Source organism: Ostrea edulis, chromosome 4, assembly GCF_947568905.1.
Source record: "Ostrea edulis chromosome 4, xbOstEdul1.1, whole genome shotgun sequence".
Taxonomy (NCBI): Eukaryota; Metazoa; Mollusca; class Bivalvia; order Ostreida; family Ostreidae; genus Ostrea; species Ostrea edulis.
Genome location: NC_079167.1, coordinates 49,629,593 through 49,652,976, shown reverse-complemented (window position 1 = coordinate 49,652,976; position 23,384 = coordinate 49,629,593). Strand labels below are relative to the sequence as shown.

The window sequence follows — 23,384 nt, the reverse complement described above, 5'->3', positions numbered from 1 at the left end:
GCCATCTTCGACATCACTGACTGAGATGACCTTGGCCTTAGCGATCCAGGTTTACTTTTTCAATACTTGTATATTCATTCTGTAAAGCAGTGATCGCGAAATGTTGAAATGTTTTACAGGACATTCGGTTTGGTAAACACAGGAACATTACCGGACCGAATCACATTTTACCAGACCGAAAAAAGTAGTATTATTTTTATATTAAAACATGAAAGACTTTGAGACTCCTGGTCAATGGATTTTCGTTTTAAAGGTTTACCGTAGACTGTATTACTGTTCCATTTTGATTGGAACATGTTGCTGTTTTTGTATGTTTTTTTTTTTATAAATGGAACTGGAAGTCGAAACGTAGCAGCGATTTTTTCTCTCTACCCACTGGTACCGGTACCCATTCAATTGGGAAAAATAGCGTCAAAATCGAACAAATTGAGAATTTTCTACCAATGTATAGGCAAATGATTTCAGCTAAAAGAAAAGAAAAAATACAACAAAACAAGAAGTATTCATCTCTTTACAAACTTTTTTACGGTAATATTTGTTGTTGTGAAACATAAGGAATCATTGTACAAAACACACTTGACACTGCCATGATCTGTACTTTCGATTTAATACCGGAAGGGAACATCTTAGTTAACTTGTACAACGTTTCAGACTAAGAAAATTACGATTTCAGCGTTCTATTTTTCGGCAAGTGAATTGGGAATTTTTAGTCTCAAAATTGGGAAAAATCAACGGTTTTTGGCATTGGAAATGGTACCGTTTATCGGTACCAGTTATATAAGGGGGGGATGCTGCGTAGTTTTCGAAACCGTTGCTAGAAAGTCACCGGACATTCGGACCGAAAATATAACGAAGTTTACCGGACCGAGAGTAAAATTACCGGACATGTCCGTCGGTCCGACGACATTTCGTTTTCACTGTAAAGCGTTTCTACGCACAAGACAAAATTATTGTAAACTTCAAAGTACAGCCAATAAACCGAGGAAATCTGAAAAAAGATCAGGGTTTTTTTCACTCGCAAAAAGTTGCAATCACTTGTGATTTTTCACTCGAAATTTCAATTTTTTACTCGCATTTAGCGAGTATTTCCCCTTAATTTCGTTGCCTGATGAATGTACATGACACATAGTCTCATGGTGATACACCCATGTCATGTATGACTATGTCAAAACCCTACAATCAATTTTGACCTTGAGGTCAAAGTTCAAGGTCATATAGAGGTCATGAAGGTACCCGGCACATCATCTCATGGTGATACACTCATGTGTCAAATATGGTATGTCTATGTCAAAGAACAAAGAAGTCATGGCCCTGACATGAATCCATTATAAAAACATTTAATTTTGACCTTGAGGTCAAGGTCATGAAGGTACATGACACATCATCTCATGGTGATACACTCATGTGTCAAATATGGTATGCCTATGTCAAAGAACAAAGAAGTCATGGCCCTGACATGAATCCATTATAAAAACCTTTAATTTTGACCTTGAGGTCAAGGGCATATGGAGCTCATGAAGGTACATGACACATCGTCTCATGGTGATACACTCATGTGTCAAATATGGTATGCCTATGTCAGAACAAAGAAGTTATGGCCCGGACACGAATCCATTGTAAAAAAAAACTTTAATTTTGACCTTGAGGGGGGGGGGGTGAATAAAGAGAGATTCCTTCTCATGAACATACTTAGGTATATGATAATGATAACAAGCCAAAACCAACATATGTCACAAAATTGGTGTTTAAATCATATAACATTGATTATATCTATTGTGAATAAATTTATGAACAACTTTTATGCAAAAAAAAAGATTTAATAATATCAATTTTGAATATATACATGTGCCTATCCTTTTCATATGTACATGTTCATTTATAAATGATCATTTCAGACCATTGACCAAAAATATAATCATAAGTTGTTCCACTAACATAGTAAATTATTTTAGTAAGATATAATCGAGTACTGAGAAATAATAATCACTCTGTGTTGAAAATGCATTCTATGATGATTGACTGTTGATAATGTGGTCATCAATATGTAAGGTCAATATGTCTTTGTGGAAGGTCAATATGATTGACACATAGTGTTGATTCATTCTGTCATTTCCCATCCTTTCATGGGTTCTATCTACAGTCAGCCATTTTTATATAGAAATTTGTTGTGATATGCTTATATCCTGGTTTCATCATTTAAGGATTTTATATCTGGAATCCCTTATAATGAAAACAAACTAGACATTTATTTTTAATACTTTTTGTATTGAACTTGGTGTTTAAATGTTGGTTGTTATGTATAGTTGATAGTTCAATTGTGCAAAGCAGTTGTTTTATTGAGAATTCATAAGTAAAAAACAGCTATGGTTTAGTAAATGTAAATATTTTTTGTTGAATACTGATTGTGAATGTTTCCATGGGTATGCTTGACCACAAAATCAATCGATCAGCAAAGTAGCAGTTTTTGCTCATAAACAGGCTTTCAAGCGGGCCCTTATTTTCCTTATTTTTCTACAACAGCCCTTATTTTCCTTATTTGAGTTTTAGAATCCTAAAAAAGCCCTAATTTTTTGTTGAAATTCCTACATTTTCAAATTTTGAAAGTTTAAATAAATTGGACATAAAGTAAGTGTTGGAATTTATTAAATATATACTTAGTATACTTTCAGAAAATGAATATGTTGATTAAATGTACATCTCAGAAGACATCTTGATGGTTATCAGCTATATTCGGCATTGATTATAACTTGGTTTGTGCTGAATGCCGAATATGGCTGTTGATGACCACTGGTATGATCTTCTGAGTGGGTAATTAGTTTTTGTATTATTGCTCTTGCAAATGGTGAGTAAAACATTTTTTCTTTCCTATTGATTTGTAGATTTAACCCTTATTTTTGTCTAAAAAGCCCTTAAAAATCCTTTAAAAGGCCCTTATTTTTTGATAAGTTTGTCCTAAAAATGGTCCTTATTTTTTTGCAAAATGTCACTTGAAAGCCTGCATAAAGGAAGAACATAAGGTAGCTTTCCACAAACTCATGTATCAACAAATCTACTTTTGATAAATCCAGAAAATTTCTTGAAATACAGAAACTGATTTGCTATGTTATGGGGTGAGGTTTGTTATAACTTTCATTCCTTATGAAAGATGTATTAAGATTTCATTCCTTATGAAAGATGTATTCAAGATTTCGATCCTTATGAAAGATGCATTCAAGATACATTCAGTGTAATTTAACAAATAATAAGAAAGAAGAATAAAATTTTTAATATAAGACAGGGCACTATTGCCATAGCAACAAAATAAAAACGGAAGCCAAATATTTTGGGATGTCATTCCTAAGACATCATATGGCATAACTTAACAGCAACTTAGTTTATATGATATAAAAAATATTGATAAATTGAAATGGGCCAATGAAAATTTGTGTTTTACAAGTGTAATTAAATTATTTCATTATAAAAACATGTAATGTTTGTTTCTTTGTCTGATTTACAGCGACCGAGAAGAGGAGAGACAAGTTTCCAAATTTTGATGGAGGTAATACTAGTTTTATTATGTCTGATACAGGTTAAGTATGGAAAACCACATGTACATTGTACATATTCTCTTCTATGTCATGTATATTTGGAAAATCAGATTTGAAATATTTTTAGAAATGGGGAAATAACAAAGGAATGCTCGGTATTAATTCAAGGTTCAAAAGGATGAGGGGTTGCGTTTATAAAGGGAAGTAATCCTCTAGTTTAATACGTGTATGGAATAAACAAGGTTCATGTAACAGTTACAGTACTACTTTCTATGAAATTGCACTGAAATTGAAACAGAAAAATGGAGGAAATCCTGAAAATCGATTTGTGTGTAATAGGCTTCCAGTGTAAAGGACACTGAGCTCAAGATTTAATAAAGTCATGGAAGGACTTCAATGTTAAATAATGATTGCTGTGACCATGCAAACTAGGGGAAAATTTACAGGATATAGCAGCTAAAAGTATTTCAAAATTCTGAAAATCTTTAGCAGCCACAGGAATATAATGATAGATCTGTTAAATATTGTAGGCTGGAAATGATTTTTTGTGTGCTTTGAGTTTCTTATCATTTATGGATCAAGGAAGAAGATTTTGATGTTAGCAAGGCAGTGCTGTGTAAATATCAGTGTTTTCTCCAGTTATCTAGAAGAATAAATTCATCAGAGACATCGAGTACGATAACGAAAGACAGACATATTTTGTCCAGTTTGAATGCTTGGAATGTAGAAAGTAAAATGCAAGAAAACACTCTAACGTTTATGATGCCATACAGACTTACCGATTCCTAAACAGAAAATACTACAGGTATTGTCATGATGCCATACAGACTTACCGATTCCTAAACAGAAAATACTACAGGTATTGTCATGATGCCATACAGACTTACCGATTCCTAAACAGAAAATACTACAGGTATTGTCATGATGCCATATAGACTTACCGATTCCTAAACAGAAAATACTACAGGTATTGTCATGATGCCATATAGACTTACCGATTCCTATGCCTAAACAGAAAATACTACAGGTATTGTCATGATGCCATATAGACTTACCGATTCCTATGCCTAAACAGAAAATACTACAGGTATTGTCATGAAATGGACAATCCTACCAGAGGAAAGATATAGCTTTTCGTTGGAAATTCTACAGTGAGGATGATACCAATTCAAAAAAATGGGAAATGGAAAAAATGCAAACTACAAATGATTCAATCAAAGAACAGCTTCTTGGACAGGATCACCTACATTGTTTGAAATCATGTACAATATAATGTATGATACAGTATATTAATGGCTTTCACAGGCTTTGTTTCAAATTGTTGAAAGTAAGGTGCTGGAATGATTGATGTGTATCCTGGTACAGTAATTCCTAGACATGAAGAAAGATCAGAAAAGTTTTGAAAGAATTGAACAATGAAGATTTGGGCTGTTAAACATTCGAAAAATGTTGTTTCACATGGAAACAAGATTGGAAAACTTGCAACCCAAGCAATGTCAGATGTCTCATAGAACATATGATGGAAAAACAATTCCTAAAAAAAACAGTAGCCATTTTTTGAAACACCATTACCAACTTGACAAATAAGGATGCTCTAGAAACTAATCGAATCTGTATTATGTGTAGCAAATTGTTGATACATGGATGAGAAAAGGAAACTGGACATAAAAACCAGACATGTTTTTGCAAAAGAAATCCTGACAACATACAGTGGTTGACAGTCCCTGGAAAAACTGTAGCCATTTTTTGGATACGTGTTCATCACCTTAACAAATAAAGATGCGCAAGGAACTCATTGATGAGTTTGTATTGTGTGTAACATATTGTTAAAAAGTGGATGAGAAAAGGAAACTACAGCATATAAACAGACATGTTTTTGCTTAAGAAATCTTCATTTGTTAGACATATAGTTTTTTTTTAAAAAGGATTCTAGAAGAAAACCGTAATTCATCTGTAAATTCATAAATCAACCGGAAATGCAGCTTGAGACACTTCAGATGGAGAAAACACTGATAGCATTCCAATGTTATTGTTTTTGCATATAGAAATGAATTGCTTTGCGCAAGGGTAAGATTTAAAGCATGCAGTGCTGTTGTATGACCATGTTGGCAGAGAGAAAGGCTGACAAGGCCTATACTGATTGGAAAGAGCCATTTTCTGCATTTGAAGGTTGAATTTCAGGTCAGAAAAAAGATAAATCAGCTTATTGCACCAATATTCCCCCTGACACCACAGAGGAGGTTTTGAGAGCAATTTTCCCAGAATGCATCAATGTTCTTATTCCCACTAATGAGGAAGGTGAAAACTTTGGGTAAGTTGCAAGAAATTGAAAGGAAAAGATGGGAGACAAGGTAAAATTTTGCCAGTTCTTGAGTGAGTAGCTAAGTGTAGCAGATTGAGAGATAAATGGCTTATGATATTAATGCTGGATATTAAATTATACTATGATGATGAAAGTATAATTTTGCTGATGGAAATTTTGGATGAAAGCTTATAGATTTTTGAATCGACAGTATTCAATTGATATTTTAAAAGGTTTGCATGTTATGGTGCCATTATTCTTGCTTTTGGAAAGCAAGGTTATCGTGGATTTTTTTCTTCAGCAGATATTTGCTTCTCTCAGAAAAGGAAGATGCTTACATGATGAGTTCCATATTTGTAGTTTACTTTTAGAATGATATACACAAGTTATCCATTCATAAAGCCGTGTAAAAAAAATAGGCAGATCTCATAGTATGTAAGTTTGGATACCCTGTGCAGATTCAATGAGCAGAGTTTTTTAACTGAAAGAAGTTCTACATAAGACATGTAGTTACATTGTATATGACTTCAATGATAACAGAATGGGCAATATGCTTTGCTGAGAGAGTATCAGTAATGTCATGTGTTTGTGCAAAATCAGTTTGGTTGACAGATGTACAGCAATATGTGGACACACACAAAGCAGTACAAGGCACTGCACCGACTTATTAAAATAGCCCCATCACCAAAGGCATTTGGAATTTCAGATACAAAGTAGTGGTTATGACAATACATGTAATGAAATTTATTTAAGCACTTTAAGATTTGAAATTCCTAATAAAGACAGAAAACAATGGAGGCTGCTAGTATTATAGTACAGGCTTAGTGGACATGATGACCATTTACTGTTTGCCTATGTATAGGTGTGCTATCCTGGAGTTTAAGAGTGGACAGGAGGCAGCTAGCTGTGTGGAGGGCAACAAAGATGTGGAGGTGGGGGACCACAAGATTAAGTTGAGCCACTGCTACCCCATGCCAGATCATGGTCAGTCAATTTATGAAAATCAATTATGCTTTGTAAAATATCGCTGTTTTGAATTTCTTGTGTAATGTTTTTAGAGAATACAAGATAAGTACTATAAATTTATTGTATTCTTGCATTAGTTTGAATCTTGTCGATCCCAAAAATGTTTTACAGATACTTATTTTTTAAGTTCTTTTCTTATAGTGCAAAAAAGGTTGGAAGATGATAGAAAGCATGATAGACCCAGAGAAAAACATAGCAGACCAACCGGTAGCAGGTTTTCCAACCTGAAGAATAGACGAACAATGCCTGTCAAACGGTTGGGCACCAGTCTTTCCACTAGGTACAAATTTGGTGCTAATAAAATGGGTAGCGTGAGGGGCCGAATGCAGCGAGGAGTCAACAGAAGCAACTATAACAACATGGGGCCTAACAGAAACATGGGCACTAACAGAAACGTTGGTTCTAATAGAAGTAAGTTTGAGATGCGTACAAAATTTTATATGTAAGGAATGAATAATCATTTTAAAAACTTCAGTGGGATATGAAGTGGGGCAGGCATGTGATCAAATCTTGTGAAGTCCAAAGGGCCTCTCAGTACATTTGATATCATAAGCACTGCCCTACTCCATATCGCAGTAAAGCTTTTAAAATTGTTATTTATGACTTGTATGTGATACAGACTTGCCTACCCTTCTGCTTTTGGCATAAATTTTCTGTTTATTACCTCTAAATTATATTACACCATAAAAATCAATTTTATGCTTTGAAAACTTATGCTTAAGAATCATATTGTATTTTGAATTTTTTATGAACAACTTACTTTCGAGCTTAAGTACGACTTACTAATATGCAAGTCGGAAGATCAGTAGTAACAAAGATGGTGTCTAAACTTGCGTGTGTGTAAAACAATTATCAATTTAGATTGATTAAATTTCAAAGAACTATCAATGATAATAAATTATTTACATGGAAAGACTTCAAGAATAACTTTCAGTCAAACCGTAACAAAATTATTTAATCATTTGATAACGAGATTAACCCATTATAAACGTTTTATGATAAATAGTATACTTATGATAACTTTACTCTTGATACAAGATTTGATAACTTTACTCTTGATACGAGATTAACTCGTATGAATTGTGATTAAAAAAATTAATTACTATAAAAGAAATCACTAAACTCCTACTGAAAAATCTGAGAATAAAAACAAACACCCTCTAACCTTAGAAGCTTAACCCCGAGTCCTCGGCACTGCTTAGCTCTCCTCTATATATATCCCATATCCCTGGAGACCCACGCGCTTCCTAGGGATGACCGGCAGATCTCCGGTATCACCGACAGTCGCTGGCAATAAAATATATGTTCAACAATAGCAATGAATAACGTACATAAATTATAATAAACAATATTTTGAGAGTTTCATACAGTACAACAGCTTTCAATAGACATTAGATTTCAATGCGAAAATACACAGTGCAATAAAAATCGGGCGTGATATTCCGAAAAGTATAGACCATGATGGCGGTATCTAGAAATAAAGTATAGACCATGATGGCGGCATCTAGAAATAAAGATGCAGACTTTGAAATTTCATTTACAACAATTACAGCCAATTGACACAGATATAATATTCCTGGATGATAAAATTATACCCATAGGATTATGCTCTTCTAGATATGTAAGTACAATGAATCATAATAAGGAATTTAACATTAGATGCGATTTACAAATTATGAGGGATAGTATATAAACTACCTGCACACACGTATACAACGTAACCAGAAATCGCACAAGTTATAAGTGTAAAGAAACACGAAACTGTTATAGGATTAAACATTCTTTTTGAAGAATTTATCGATGTGTAAACTCTGGACATTTTACTCAGAAAATGAATAAAAGTGCAAAGCACTTTTATGTTAAGTTTATGAGTAAAATGTCCAGAGTTTACACATCGATAAATTCTTCAAAAAAAATGTTTGATTCTTGTAATTCCAATTCGTTCCCTGCATCATCAACTTCAATAATTTGAATACTTCCCCCACACTATGTTGTTTATTTTCAAACGCGTATGTATACATAGCGTTTTTAGATTTATTGATGTGTAAATTCTCATTTATATTTATCTTTTCCAATCAAAACAATTGTAATATTAAAATAACATTGGAATTATTACATAATATATGTAGAAATCATATAATACATTTAGAAACATCATTACTCCAGAAATGACATCAATATGACAGTTTATGATTTATGAAAACAATTCTTGTTTTATTAATGAGCGCAATATGCTATATGATTTATCCTTATAGTCACACCATTCAGATAGTAAATATTATTTACATCACCATATTCACAACTGTCAGAATGAAGTTATCCTTTGCCAAATTTTAATCTGTGCCCCCCCCCAAGAAACCTGCTAAGGTATATTTGTTTATTTTGTAGATACAGGACCATCAACTGAGATGCTGGTGAACCAGATGTCAGCTCTGACTAACATGGTGATGTCCAGCCAGCAGAAACTGGCTCAGCAACAGAATCTGGTTAGGCAGATGGCCAATCAGCAGAACATGCTGAACATGAATGCTGGGATGTCTGGTGGTGGATCCATCAGTGGTGGAATGGGAGGAGGTGGAAGAGGCTTCAATGAGATGGATAACATCAATGAAGTTCGGAACCGGAGGGACTCGTTTGAACGTGGTGGAGATAGAATGGGAGGAAGCAGAATGGGAATTATTGGAACACAGAGGTCGCAGGGCCGACGTGATGACTTTGATTCTCACTCTAGAGGAGGCTCAAGTAACCGAAGGAACAACAACAACACTCCAGGTACTAAGCTTGATTTAAAATGCAAAAGATTTTGAAGTTTATGGCTTTAACTTTGATATTATGCTGGATGCATATGGATGTACAAAATTCTGACTGTAGTTTATGAAAACAGGCAATATTCCTCCAGGAGAGTCTGCCTGCTTCAAATGTGGAAAGGATGGCCACTGGGCTAGGGAATGTCCAAACCAGAACCAAAGAGGTAAAAAATTCATTTCAGGGAAAATTGTGATCTTTGTGATGTATAGAATTATGAGTCTATCAGTAAACATATATGTAAACAAAGTAAAATTCATGCTTTATTATGCTCCCTGAAATTTTACAGGGGGGGAGCATATAGTCACTGTCGTGTCTGTCTGTCCATCTGAGCTCATACTTTTCATGAAATTGTTCATAATTGATCGTAACTATTCCTTGGGACAGGAATTTTTGGACCAAGATCATTTTGTAAAGGTCAAAGTCACTCAGAACATATACATTTTGTAAGGGAAAAGTTCCTTATTTCAACAATTTTATGAACAGGTGTTGATCATCACAGAAATAAGTAATACCTGTAGGCAAATGGCTTTCAGATAAAGGTCATTTTTTAAAAGTCAAGATCACTCAGAACATATACCTTATATATGAATAAACTTCAGTTTCAACAATATTTCAACAGTTATTTATCATTGTGCAAGTGATTTCTCATATGAAGTAGTTCATTTGTTAGATGCAGTAAGGGGAGCATCCATCAATTTTACAGATATTCTTGTTGAATCATGAATCATCTTGTCAATATTTTTTTTCAATACTTTGCAGCAACCGCTTCCATGACTTCCGACCGTGGACATTCTTCTGACCGTGGACATGTTTCAGACCGTGGACATGTAGCAAACAAGCTTGGAGGACCAAAACCAGAGGACATGTGCAACAAGTGCGGAGAAAGGGGTCACTGGGCAAGGGAGTGTCCCAACCCACAGAGAAGTAAGGATAGGGTGTATCGTATCGCATGTTTACACGCCCCTCATAGATGTCAGTTTGACATAGACCTCGAAAATCAATAGGTTCATTCAGCAGCAGTATAAAACAAGATTTGTTCTTAAAACACAAATGTCGCCAAAAGTACCCATACTGGAGAAAGGTTCTATATAATATATGTTATATTAACACCAAAGGACTATTTTTTTCCCGCTTTAGAGTAATAACCCTGGGGTTGCAAAATTCACATTTTGGTTCACCCTTTTCTGCTTTTCCTAAATATGCATTACGTTTTTATATAGTATCAGCAAGATTAATGAAGTCTTTCAAATGACAAAGACAACAATCTCTATAATAATTTTGGCCCCACTCTGGAACCAAAACCCCTCACAAATTTAGTAAAGGACTACTTTCTCCTTCTAAATTCTAGGGCAGGTCCAAAATAGTCATACAGTATTATGTAAAGTCTGTCATCAGTATGGACACTTTTGGGGGATATTTTTGTTTGAAGAACACATCTTGTTTTAAACTGTCATTAAAGTATTAGAATTTGGCTTAGATATGCAGAACAACAGGAAAATTGTTATAGATATCATAGTCCTTAGAGGTAGTGATACTTTTAACTAATACTTGGGGGACTAATAAGGCATGTGGGTGCTTCTTGTTTGTTAAAGAGATAAGAAAAAATATATTGAGAAAACTGTTTTAAAATTTTTGATAATGCAGTTACTGAGTTTTGATGAGGTGTACTCGTGACTACACAGACCTGGTCAGGTATTGGTTGATCAGTCTCTGGCTCCAGTCAACCAATTCCTGAACAGGTCCATATAGCCGAGAGTAGACCTTATACATGTATGTAATCATTAATTGTGTAATATACAGTAGTCAGACTTTAGACCTCATATGTAGTCATTGTGTAATATACAGTAGACTGTAGACCTTATATGTAGTCATTAATTGTGTAATAGACAGTAGTCAGACTGTAGACCTTATATGTAGTCATTAATTGTGTAATAGACTGTAGACCTTATATGTAGTCATTAATTGTGTAATAGACAGTAGTCAGACTGTAGACCTTATATGTAGTCATTAATTGTGTAATAGACAGTAGTCAGACTGTAGACCTTATATGTAGTCATTAATTGTGTAATATACAGTAGTCAGACTGTAGACCTTATATGTAGTCATTAATTGTGTAATAGACTGTAGACCTTATATGTAGTCATTAATTGTGTAATAGACAGTAGTCAGACTGTAGACCTTACATGTAGTCATTAATTGTGTAATATACAACTTAGTCAGGTTGAACAGTGTTTAATTGTGTGAATCTTTTAATAAAAAATTTGGGAATAAGATATTGGGTCGGAATTTCCAGTGTGCTGGATTGCTAAGGTGTTGGATCAGACACTGGGGACTGTTGAAATACCTTGGAAGAAACAAAAGCCATAAGGGGAAAATCCTTGTGTAGTGTGTACATATAGATTCAAGTTTGTTCATACTGTAATCATCAGGGTAGGGGCACAAAAGGATTTAGGGCTATTCCAGAAATAAATACATGGGAGGGGGGGGGGGGTAGGGGTAGGGAGGCACCTTTTGTATATACCAAGCACCCATAAAAAAAAATAAGAAATTGCCCCATGACCCATCAAATTAATATAACTCATTTTACAATGACCCATCTAATTAAAAAAAAAACTTAACCAGACCCACCACAAAAATATTTCAAAAAATGAAAACAGTACAAATCTCGCGATGTTTTCGGGACAAACATTCTAGTAGCAAGCGCAGGCTCGTACTGCGAGCTCTAATGACTAAAGCGCGGGAAATAATCCGAGCTAAATTTCAACCTCTTAACAAGGAAATTTTTTTTATGCCAATCCCAGAAGTCCCTTGTCAAAAATGGCTGAGATCTCGCCAAGTCACACCTTGGAATATGATTGTAAACTTAAGCAGAATATCATCCTAATCTTGTGGCCTCCTAGCTCCAAAATTTAGTGCACCATTAGGCGAAATGTTTAACGGAGTGCAATGTTTATGAAAGGCAGGCTAAGATGATATGCGACGTCATGTCTACATTTTGACGTACGTCATAATAAGGCAGACAGTGGCGGATCTAAATACGTACTTGTTAAAAGTTATACTACCAGGACATTATTATTACGTGAACATAAAAATACTAAATTCTCAATAGCAATTTATTATTCTAACCAAAAAAAAAAAAAAAAGGGAGACTAACTTCTTAAAAACTGTTAGAATATGTGAGGGATCACAGGTACTGAATTAGTGGTATTTAAAAAATTACAAAAAATCGATTGGATTGAAAACATTTTTTTTTAAATCTTTGGTTTTTTTCCCGTGACTAAAAATAACAAGTGCTTCAATCCATTTCCTTTTAACATGTCTGGTAATGCAAACCACGATGACACCACCCCCCCCCCCCCCCCCCCCCCCCTCATGATAACCAACCCCATGCCACTTGCTAAATAAATTAACGACTGAAAAATCCTTAATTCTAGTTTTGTAAATTGATCTTAATTAATGTATCCTCACAACAACAGCATTCCAGGAGAGGGGCTGAAATCAATGATGTTGCAATTTTATTCAATGATTATATGTGAATGCTGAAATATTTCTTCATTGTGTTACAACTAGGATTATGTACAATATTATAAAACTTGTTCTAATTTTCTCTTTTAGAACATACCATTGCTACAAGGGGATTATCATTTGAATTTTATTTTTCTAATTAGATAGGTTCGCAAGGGGGGGGGGGGGGATATACATGCCAAATAGTTGAATTTATCGATTTATTTTTAAATTTTCATGACATATTGAAATGCGTTTTGTGTTCAAAGACAGTGCTGTTTAAACATAGTTTTACAAACTTGAAAGGTTTAGGCATTTTTATCATACAATTAGTAACTTTGAAAAGATTGAGAGTAGAAAAAAGGAAGTAGAGGCTGAGAACATACAGTTCAGAACAGGTCGTGCATCGAAGTTGAAGCAAGTCACAGTGAAGGCAGCAGAAATAAAATGTATATATACTATATAGCATAAAAATATTTAAATCACATTCATGTATACATGTTTTTATGATTTTTAATATAAAACCCTGGGAGAAAATTCATGTAATGAGTATTTTGCAAATAGATATTGTTTAAATTGAACCTGATCAAAGCATGAACATTACAAAATATGTACATATATGAAGCTGCCCTCGCTCAAACGGTAGCACAGTCAACATATTAGTCAATGACGCGGTAATGCCTGTGCGACATTGTATCACAGTAGTTCCGAAGAAATGATGTCACATCAACAATCAAAAGCATCTATGATGGGAATGTTGGAAAGATTGGGAGTCCAAGCGATGCTATTATCATGAAATGGGTATGGATATGTTTTTCCACGAATCGTTCGTCTTCTAATGGAGCCCGCGCCCGGAGGCCTCTATATAATCACCATCACAGACTGATAAATATAACGCATCGGTACCCTCGCATAAATCAACCAAGGTTTGCCTATTTTTATTAGAAAACGGAATACCTATTGGTTTCAAAATATTCCCAAAATCGATGCACTGTAAACTGTAATAATCTACAGAACAGAGTTCGCCGCCATCACGTCCCAACGGACCCTACTAAACGCGCCTCTAATTTGAAGAGTGCCGTAATGGAAAGTTATGCGCTGCAAAGAGCGACAACTCGAATAGTTCTATGTTACTTCCGAGCAACATTTCGAAAGCACGTTTTCAATTTTCCCTCCGACGTTTTGTAACCAACACGACTAGAGCGACAATAAAAATATTCTGAAAACGCAACATCCACGTGGCACAAAATTAAAAAACAATAGAAACTACCCACTACCCATAATAAATATTTTATTAACAGTCCAACCACGGACCAAATAAAATCTGAAAAAATACGACCACCCACACAAAAAAATTTCTGGAACAGCCATTAGTAATTTATTGGAATATATAAGAATGGATTTGAAAAACTTGTGTGAAGAAGGCAGGTACAATCTATATGATGTTAAGGCATCTTTGTGCACTGTAGATTCAGTTTTGTGCAAACAATGTCCCTTGGACAGGGCCACATATGAGTTTTATGTTCTACTTTGGAATACATGTGTATTTACTAGAATTTTAAAAAATAAAATCTTCCTTTCAAGAACCTCAAGGATACAGTTTATAATGCAATTGATAGGGCAGGTCCACAATTAGGGTTTATACTCCTAGAGTCCCAAACTTTACCTCTATATGGGCAAGGTGAGTGTTGTGGCCCATTGGCCTCTTGTTTTATTAAGCTTTTCCAACTAAAGTGGGGGGTGTAGCCCCCTCAAGATTACATCTTCTTCAATCATTGAGGAAGGAAGTTGAAAGTTTTCTTCTTCAGCAAAATACTGCTTATTCTGAAATGAAATAGATAGAAACATTTATTTCATGTTAATGTTGCTACTGCATGATACTGGGCTTAAGAAATTTTGAGAACTGTGCAGTTATTTTACAGAACTCCAAATCATACTGAAGTAATATCTGTGCTGTAGATTGTATATTAAATCATACAGAATCTAAATCAGGATTCAGAAGGATGTCTGTGATGTTCTAAGATTTTGTCAATATGAGAATTCACAAGATCCTAGTATTAAATTGACATTTCTTTTTCCAGACCCAAGACCAAGTAGTGGTAGACAGAGCTATGGAGGGCGACAAGACAACTATGAATCCAAGAGGTGAAGAGATTTCAATTTGTCACTTGTACAATGTGATTATTAACATGAATTAGAGAATACTGTTTTTCACATTGAAACATGAAGAATAAGTTGGTGTTTTGGATTTAGGTATGATGTGGATCCACCAAGAATTTCAGAGGATGTACCATTTATGACCGGCATTGCCAGTGGAAGCAGCCAAAGGTTTGATGACAACTTTGACAGGTTCCAGTCGAACAAACGCAAGAGTGATTATGATGACCATCGAGGCCCAAAAAGATCAAATTACGGTAATGCATATACATGTGTGGAATACAAGTAGAAAAAAAGAACTCTGGTCAATCTGCTGTCCAATCTATTCCAAATTGATGAATATATTTTTCAAAATGTTGCATTTTAGTTATGGCCCTCTAGGTCACCTGAGTCACTCATATGATATATTGCTATATGTGCCTGTTAGTCCAGCGTCACAAACTTTTGAGCATTTTTCAGCAAAAAAATTTCACTTTCAATTTTCACCAAACATTTCTGTGTAGCATCCTTTGAGGTGGTGGGAGAAATTTGTGAATTCCATGGGTCTTAATTAAATGAGGGGGAGGGCTTAAACCTTCAGAGAAAAGTGCATCTTTAGAATTATTTCCTTTGTTCCTGAACATTTCGTAGGAAAACTGGTGCATAGTTACAGTTGGTATGAATGCTTTTACCAGAATTATGAATTACATGGTCTTTTTTTCAAAACTTCAGGTTCCAATGGAAAATCAATAGGCCTATGGGCCACATTGCTCACCTGAGTCATCTTGGCCCGGGGGGCATGATTTTTACAAACCTGAATCTGCACTATGTCAGGAAGCTTTCATGTTAATGTAAACTTTTCTGGCCCAGTGATTCTTGAGAAGAGGATTTTTAATGACTTTCCCTATATATTTGTATGTAAAACTTTGATCCCCTATTGTGGACGCATCCTACCCCCAGGGGGTCATGATTTTAACAAACTTGAATCTGCACTATGTCAGGAAGTTTTCATGTAAATTTCAGCTCCTCTGGCCCGATGGTTCTTGAGAAGATTTTTAAATGATCCCACCCTATTTTGCATTTTTGTAATTATCTCCCCTTTGAAGGGGGCTTGGCCCTTCATTTGAACAAACTTGAAAGCCCTTCATGCAAGGATGCTTTTGGACAAGTTTGGTTGAAATTGACCCAATAGTTCTGGAGAAGATGGAAATGTGAATAGTTTTTGCCGACGGCGCAGGTGAGTTAAAACGGCATTAAAATATAAAATCCACATACTAAAGTGAAAACCTTAGAAGCTAAAATAAAAAGAATGAATCTGCTCTTTTTCCATGTTTTATTTGAATCAATGATTTTCCCCCATGATTACTGAGCCAAGTGGGTCAACAGACATTCGTTTGAACAAGTCACTAACATGGGTCATATGTTGCAATGTTGGGTCCCTTGACACTTATTCTACTAATACACTGCAGGTCTAAATTCAAAATCTTCCAGTTTCTACAACAATGGCACATGTCTATATTTGTGATCATAATGCGATGTCTGGCCTTTAAAGCATTTATATTTGATTCTGAATTTCTAAAAAATTATATCAAAGAAAAAGGTGGATAGAAACAGTTGTTGAAAGCAGTTGTTATAACAACCATGTATATGATTCTGAGTTCAAGTTTAAGAAAAGCAATTTATGCATCACTACCAAAAAAAAAAAAAAAAAAAAAATGGGGGGGGGGGGGGGGAATGAGACAATCATGGTTTGCAAATCACCACTTGCTAGGATTTTCAAGTGTCCACTTTTTTCACTTGCAATTTTTGCGATTGACTCTCATTTTTAGAGTATTTCTTGCTAATTTCATCCCCTGAAATGTAGCATCCACAACTTTGTGAAGACAGAATATTCTTCTACTTGTCTAACAACTCATTAACTACTGTCACCAAAAAATAAGTACCCTGAAATTCCCACCAGGGTCTCTCATTAGCTGAAATACTAATAACCAGCCAATAGAAATTAAAAACCAATACACTGCCTTTAAATATATACCTGGTCTCACCTAGGCTATTTGATACCTGGGTCATTTTGACAAGAGCCAAATTACTTCTATCTAGTTAAAGATTCCATTCATCCCATGGGGTAATGATCTATGTAATGGTGTTTCAAGGAATTCAAATGGACATGAAAAGATCATTTTGATAAGAGCCAAATTGCATCTGTCCTGTTAAAATTCAATGAGTATGATGTAAGAATACTGTGGAAATGATTTGTCACTCCTTGATTTATGGGGCATTTCTTTGCACAACCCAAAATTGTTAAGAAATTTATACCATGTGAAAAAAATTATCTATCTAGATACATGTAATAAAATGAAATATGTTTTGAAATATCATTTCTGTAGTTATTTGAACAATTTAAGAGATCAATACATTAACAAGACAATTGATGCACCAAAGTTGACATGATTTAGTCTTATGCAAATTCATTTCTTTATAATGAATAAACTTTTGATCGGTGTATCATGTGTCATGGCAGAGCACTTTATTTTTATCAAATTTGTTTGTTGGCAGTCAGCATTATATTTTTGCACATATAACTTCTCAAAAATTGCATTGCCAATTTCAACCAAACTTAGCATAAAGCATCCTTGCAAGTTTATTCAAATGTAGGACCACATCTATTTCAAAAAATCTTTTAAACACTGGTCTAATTTCAACCAACTTTAAAATACATCCTTAGGTAAAGGGTTTTCAAGTTTATTCAAATGTAGGGCCATGTCTTTTATCAGAAATGGTGAAAATGGGGTGAACTTACTTAAATCATTAGCTGTGAAAGTAATGGCAACCATTTTTTTTCTCAAAATCTCACAATGGCATAGGAATATATTTTAATGACTAATGATAACATTCAATTTGTACAAAAGCAAGAGAAACCTAATAAAACTACGTTAGGTAACCAATTTTAGTGTAAAGAAATATGTAAGGAAAAATTATTGTCTTGCAAGACAATTATTTAATCCCCAAAATGACATATTCATTGTATGTTTTGAGGTTTAAAAATGTTTGAAATGTGTTATTAGTGAAGTATATGATATAGAGCAATTTTCATTGAATTAAATTCCAGGCCAGGACTTCGTAAACTGCATAGAATATTTACAGTAAAGAATTCCATGTACATGTACATGTATTTCATATTACAAATGTTTTGAAGGAGGTCAAAGAGGAGGTGGAGGCAACAGAAGAGATGGTGGACGGGGCTATGGCAACAGAAACTCCTCACCCCAAAGACGTAACCCCAAACAAGAATCACCTAGGGAGAAGTCATGGACCTCAGCCCAGTCCAAATGGGAACAGTATAATATGTCAAAGCAGGGCAGTGGTAAGTGTGCATGATAGAAGATTATTGAAGGGTAAAGTTTTCTAATCAAGTGGGTGGGAGAAAAACCTAGGTGTTTAACAAAAATTGTCCACTTTTTAACAGTTTTTCAGGTGTGTTATCTCAATTCACCTTTGAATTAGAACATTTTACCCGATATAGTATTGCGCTGTGTGATGACACAATTGAATGAGACGATCACACAGTTTGAATGACATGTTTGATGTAATACAACAAGAGTTTTCATTGGCTGATTACAGCCCGCCCACTTTCTCAAGCTGATTCAGGTGATCAGATAAGATGGACAGACTAGAAAATTACTACCTGGAGAACTGTAGCTCTCTGAAAAAAATATTGTGACGGAACGGAGCTACAGATCCAGCTCTTATAAAAACCTTTGATTTACGGGGCACAAAAAGCTGCGCATGGTTGAGGCCTGATATCGCGTTATCGGTGTATTCTTGTGTTGCTGTCTCATAAATTCAATATAAAAAAGTTCTTAACATATTTTCCTACTACAGAGCTGCCAACCCTCACGATTTTGGCGTAAGGCTTACGATTTTAGGGCCGAAAATACGCCTTACGATTTCACTATATATCTTCCGATTTTCGCTTAGTTGACATTTCAAAAGTTTTAGAGCTGTCCGTCATTGGTTTTTACTTTTATAATAAACAAGCCATAGTCATTACTACATTTGTTTGCATAGTCTATATATATACAAAACCTCGACCATTTTAATGCTTTGAAATAAACAGTATGGCAGCTGCTATTAAACGTAAGGCATGCATTGATGGAAATAACAACAATAATCTCCCAAAGAAGAAAATCGAATGAAGCCAGAAATTCAAAGAACAATATGCAAGTAAACATCTATTCATTTCAAAGTCAGAAAGTGGGAGTTTGTATGCTAAGTGTACAATCTGTTTGACAAACTTTAACATTTTTCACGGCGGGGAAAATAACATAAAATAATTTGCCAGAATAACTGACACAGTAACTGTAAAATTATGATTTGTACTAATGTAGCAAGGTTTTGTACACAAGTTTTAGAATGTAAAATTAATAAAAGATGTATAAAGTTAGACTTTCTGCAGTTGTAAAATCATGTAATGCTTGACAATTAGTATGTCTAAATTCATTAAATTTGGATTTGAAATATGCCTAAAATTGCTCAGGTTACATATTTATTCATAAAAGTTCTCCAGCAGCAGGGGGCCACCTAGGCCCCCTGACCCCCGCCTTACTATTTTCCATTTCATAATGTTGGCAGCTCTGCTACTATACTTGTGTCCAAACATACCTTCAAATATTCATTAAAGCCACGCACGACCCGAAAACTTGCTGCTTCAAATGATTTTGCTTGTTGACGTAGCCATGTTAGGTAGCCGGTCAATTCGAACTCTGTTGCTATTGGTATCTATTTATAAAATTGGTTGTAAGTTATGTATTCGCTCTTCATTTATTATCAACACGAATAATTAATAGAAATTTTAAAAAATAGTTTTTGTGAAGGTAAAATAAGCTCTTGATTAATGAAAATGCTACACAAGCCCATTGTGGTCCTTAACACTTGTGTGGCAGAGATAGAGACCGGCCCAGACTAATGAAAATCCGCATTGCCGTGAGTTTAGCTATTTGAATAATTATCATTTAATGGAACTGGGATGATATATTATTTAGAATATTTGGCTAAAATATTTGTGGGGGTATTAGCTCACATCTAGACGCTATTGTGCAAATATGGAAATAAACCGGGATTCGAATATTGACTGGCTACCTATAAACATGGCTACATCAACGAACGAAATCATCAAAAGCTGTGAGTTTTGGGGTCGTATGGGGCTTTAATAAATATTTGAAGGTATGTTTGAACACAAGTATAGTAGGAAAATATGTTAGGAATTTTTTGATATTAAATATATGAGACAACAACACAAGAATACAACTTTTTCTCTTTTTTCCTTTGAAGTTTGTTTCCATCTAGCCATCATGTTTTCTAATGCCGACTACTCCCGTATAAGGGAATTTGGGCGGACTTGTACATATGGACCAATGAGAGTTTCTTTTGCAATTGTATTACAAACAGATTCAACTGTGTCATCACGCAACGCAATACTATATCGGCCAAAGCGTTCTAATTCAAAGGTGAATTGCGATAATATCGATTTGTTTTGCCTTAGACTAGAATGATGCTTTGTCATTGGAGAAAATGTGTCACATTTGCTGTTGAAATTTCTGTAGATGGGGAGTAGCAAAATTTGGCATCTAAAATGAATGAATTGAATGTATTTCTTTTTAATGTGCTAGGCATTCGAAAAAGTTCAAGAGGTATAATATCTTGAAGGAAATGCATCACATCTCTTGTAATACCGCATATCGGGTTTTTTCCACATCATGGTTTTTTTCCGCGAATTAGAACCTAAAACAGTATATTAAATTTACGTGAATCAAATTTTCACTATTTCAAAGTCATAGTGAAAATATAATTCACGATTATTTCAATTTAATATGGGGAAAAAAGCCGTATTACTCTTATTTTTAATGCAAAAATTCAATCAATGAAATGATTTATACAATTTCTGAATTGCTGTCACAATTTAATCAAATCTCAATATAGATTATCTTCCTGCTTCTCTGAATCCATCTCGGATGATTACTGGTTTTGTTCGCATGTAATCATAGAGCTTTGTCAGCCATTTTGCTCCAAGTGGCTTCATCTGGATGAGAGATAGATCAACCTTTCACCTTGTCAATTTAGGAAGACGCGCTCAGCTGATCACACACCGGTGCTGCGTACCATTTTTTACAAACGATTTTGCACTTTTGTTTACACTCGAGTAAATATGTACAATTTGGCGGTATAGTAATGTAAATCGCTGTTCGTTATCTTCACTTTTCAGAGTAATTGACATACATAAGATTTGCAGAAAATTTTGCCATGCACTCCAGTATTTCAGCTGGACAAAGCTCCAGCAAACATAGATGTGATGCAAAATATTTATCGATAATTATTTTCAGAGTTTAAAACAGTCATAAACCATGTACCGTTACATATACGAGTATCTCAGGTATTATTATTCATAGATTGAAGCAAGGGACGTGGCCCATTTAAATAGCTTGTCATTTAAGAAATAAACACAGAGGCCTACATACCTGCTACCTGTCAGATATAGAACAAAACAAAACACACTGAACACAGAACTTTCACCGTACTATTATCTGTATGCTATATGAGTTATATAGTAATAATATAAAAACAAAATTTTGTATCAAATTTACACCGATATATTTTCCACGATTCGGAAATCATCGTGAACAAAGCGAAAAAGTAGTACATGTATCAAGCATCTGTATAAAATGTCTTTTTTTTCTTTTTATAGGGGGTTCCAGAAATTATGGGAACAACAATTATGGAGACTATTACTGAAAAAATAATGTGGATATAATTCATGTAAAGGATTGTCATAGTAAATGGTCATGTTACTTTTATAATTCATCTCATCAAAAACATTCTGAAATTTCATTAATTCATTTTGTGGACCCATGATGTTTTATCTTTTCATAAAGCTTGCATTACATTGTTGTAATTGTGTCACTTGTAGTCAGAAGAATAAAAGTGTACACGAATGGATCTCTTTGGCGTCATAATTAGATGTACGTGTATACACAGTGTGCATGTAGGGTATACGGAATTATCTCTGTATTTGTAACACTGCCAAAGCATATAAAATGCATGTGGAAGAAACAGAGGAATTACTGTTGCTGATGGTGCTTGAATTCTTTATTACATTATTGTTTATATTCTGTATGGCCATCACAAAGTTTTTAAACACAGTTTCTCCGACAGTTTAAATCATATTGTAATGAAACTGGAGAGCAATGTTCTATACCCATTGTAATTGTGTTAGACATGTTGGTTGGATCGAAATTTATCCAGCATATGTTGTCGTGGTAAACTTTTCACATTTTCATCTCCAGAACCACTCGGCCAATTCCAATCAAACTTGGCACATATCATTCTTGGGTGAAGGGGATTCAAGTTTATTTAAAATGAAGGACCATTCAAAGGGGAGACAATTAAAAAAAGACAAAAATAGGGTGGGGTCATTTAAAAATCTTCTCAAGAATCACTAGGCCAGAAAAGGTGAAATTTTTATTAAAGCTTCCTGACTTGGCGTAGATTCAAAGTTTGTTGCATGGGAATTTACAGAAAAATATCTGTGAAAATCATCTCAACGACAACTGGGCAATGATTAGTCATAGTGATATGCAAGTATCTTTAGGCAGTTCAAATTCAAGTTTGTTCAATTCAGGGGCCCCAGAGATGGGTTGGGGTCACAATAGATTAAAGTTTTATATGTGAATGATATCAAATTCTTTTCAAGAGTAGCAGGGCCACACTAAATCATATACAAATTACTCAAGTTGTGTGGATTCAATTTTCTTTTTATGCCCATGCGACTATAGTCGGGGAGGGGGGGGGGGGGTGTCCTGAACTTTAATCTTGCTTGTAACTATTGAATATTATTTAACGTCCCTCTGGAGAATATTTTGCTCATATGGAGACATCACCATTGCCAGTGAAGGGCTGCAATATTTAGGCCTATGCTCTGCGCTTATGGCATTTGAGCAGGGAGGGATCTTTATCGTGCCACACCTGCTGTGACAGGGGACCTCGGTTTTTGTGGTCTCATCCAAATTATGCATTCCCCATTTAGT

The 23,384-nt window shown here is 34.7% G+C and overlaps 1 protein-coding gene across 1 annotated transcript; it reads left to right on the top strand.

Moving 5' to 3' along the window:
• Nucleotides 1-208: 208 nt before the first annotated feature.
• On the top strand, nt 209-22,292 carry LOC130053807 (epsin-like). The gene is made up of 12 exons (XM_056161392.1): nt 209-308; nt 3,497-3,538; nt 5,709-5,838; nt 6,692-6,813; nt 6,997-7,266; nt 9,244-9,627; nt 9,740-9,826; nt 10,423-10,587; nt 15,249-15,312; nt 15,421-15,581; nt 18,500-18,667; nt 22,046-22,292. Exons 1-12 carry the CDS (start codon nt 209-211, stop codon nt 22,090-22,092), a joined length of 1,740 nt encoding a protein of 579 aa, XP_056017367.1. The 3' UTR covers nt 22,093-22,292.
• The last annotated feature ends 1,092 nt before the right edge of the window (nt 22,293-23,384 follow it).

Coding starts and splice junctions, on each gene's coding strand:
- LOC130053807 (XM_056161392.1), top strand. CDS start 209: ATGAAAGACTTTGAGACTCCTGGTCAATGGATTTTCGTTTTAAAGGTT. Junction 309..3,496: donor TGGAACATGTTGCTGTTTTT/GTATGTTTTTTT, acceptor TCTGATTTACAG/CGACCGAGAAGAGGAGAGAC. Junction 5,839..6,691: donor GAGGAAGGTGAAAACTTTGG/GTAAGTTGCAAG, acceptor GCCTATGTATAG/GTGTGCTATCCTGGAGTTTA.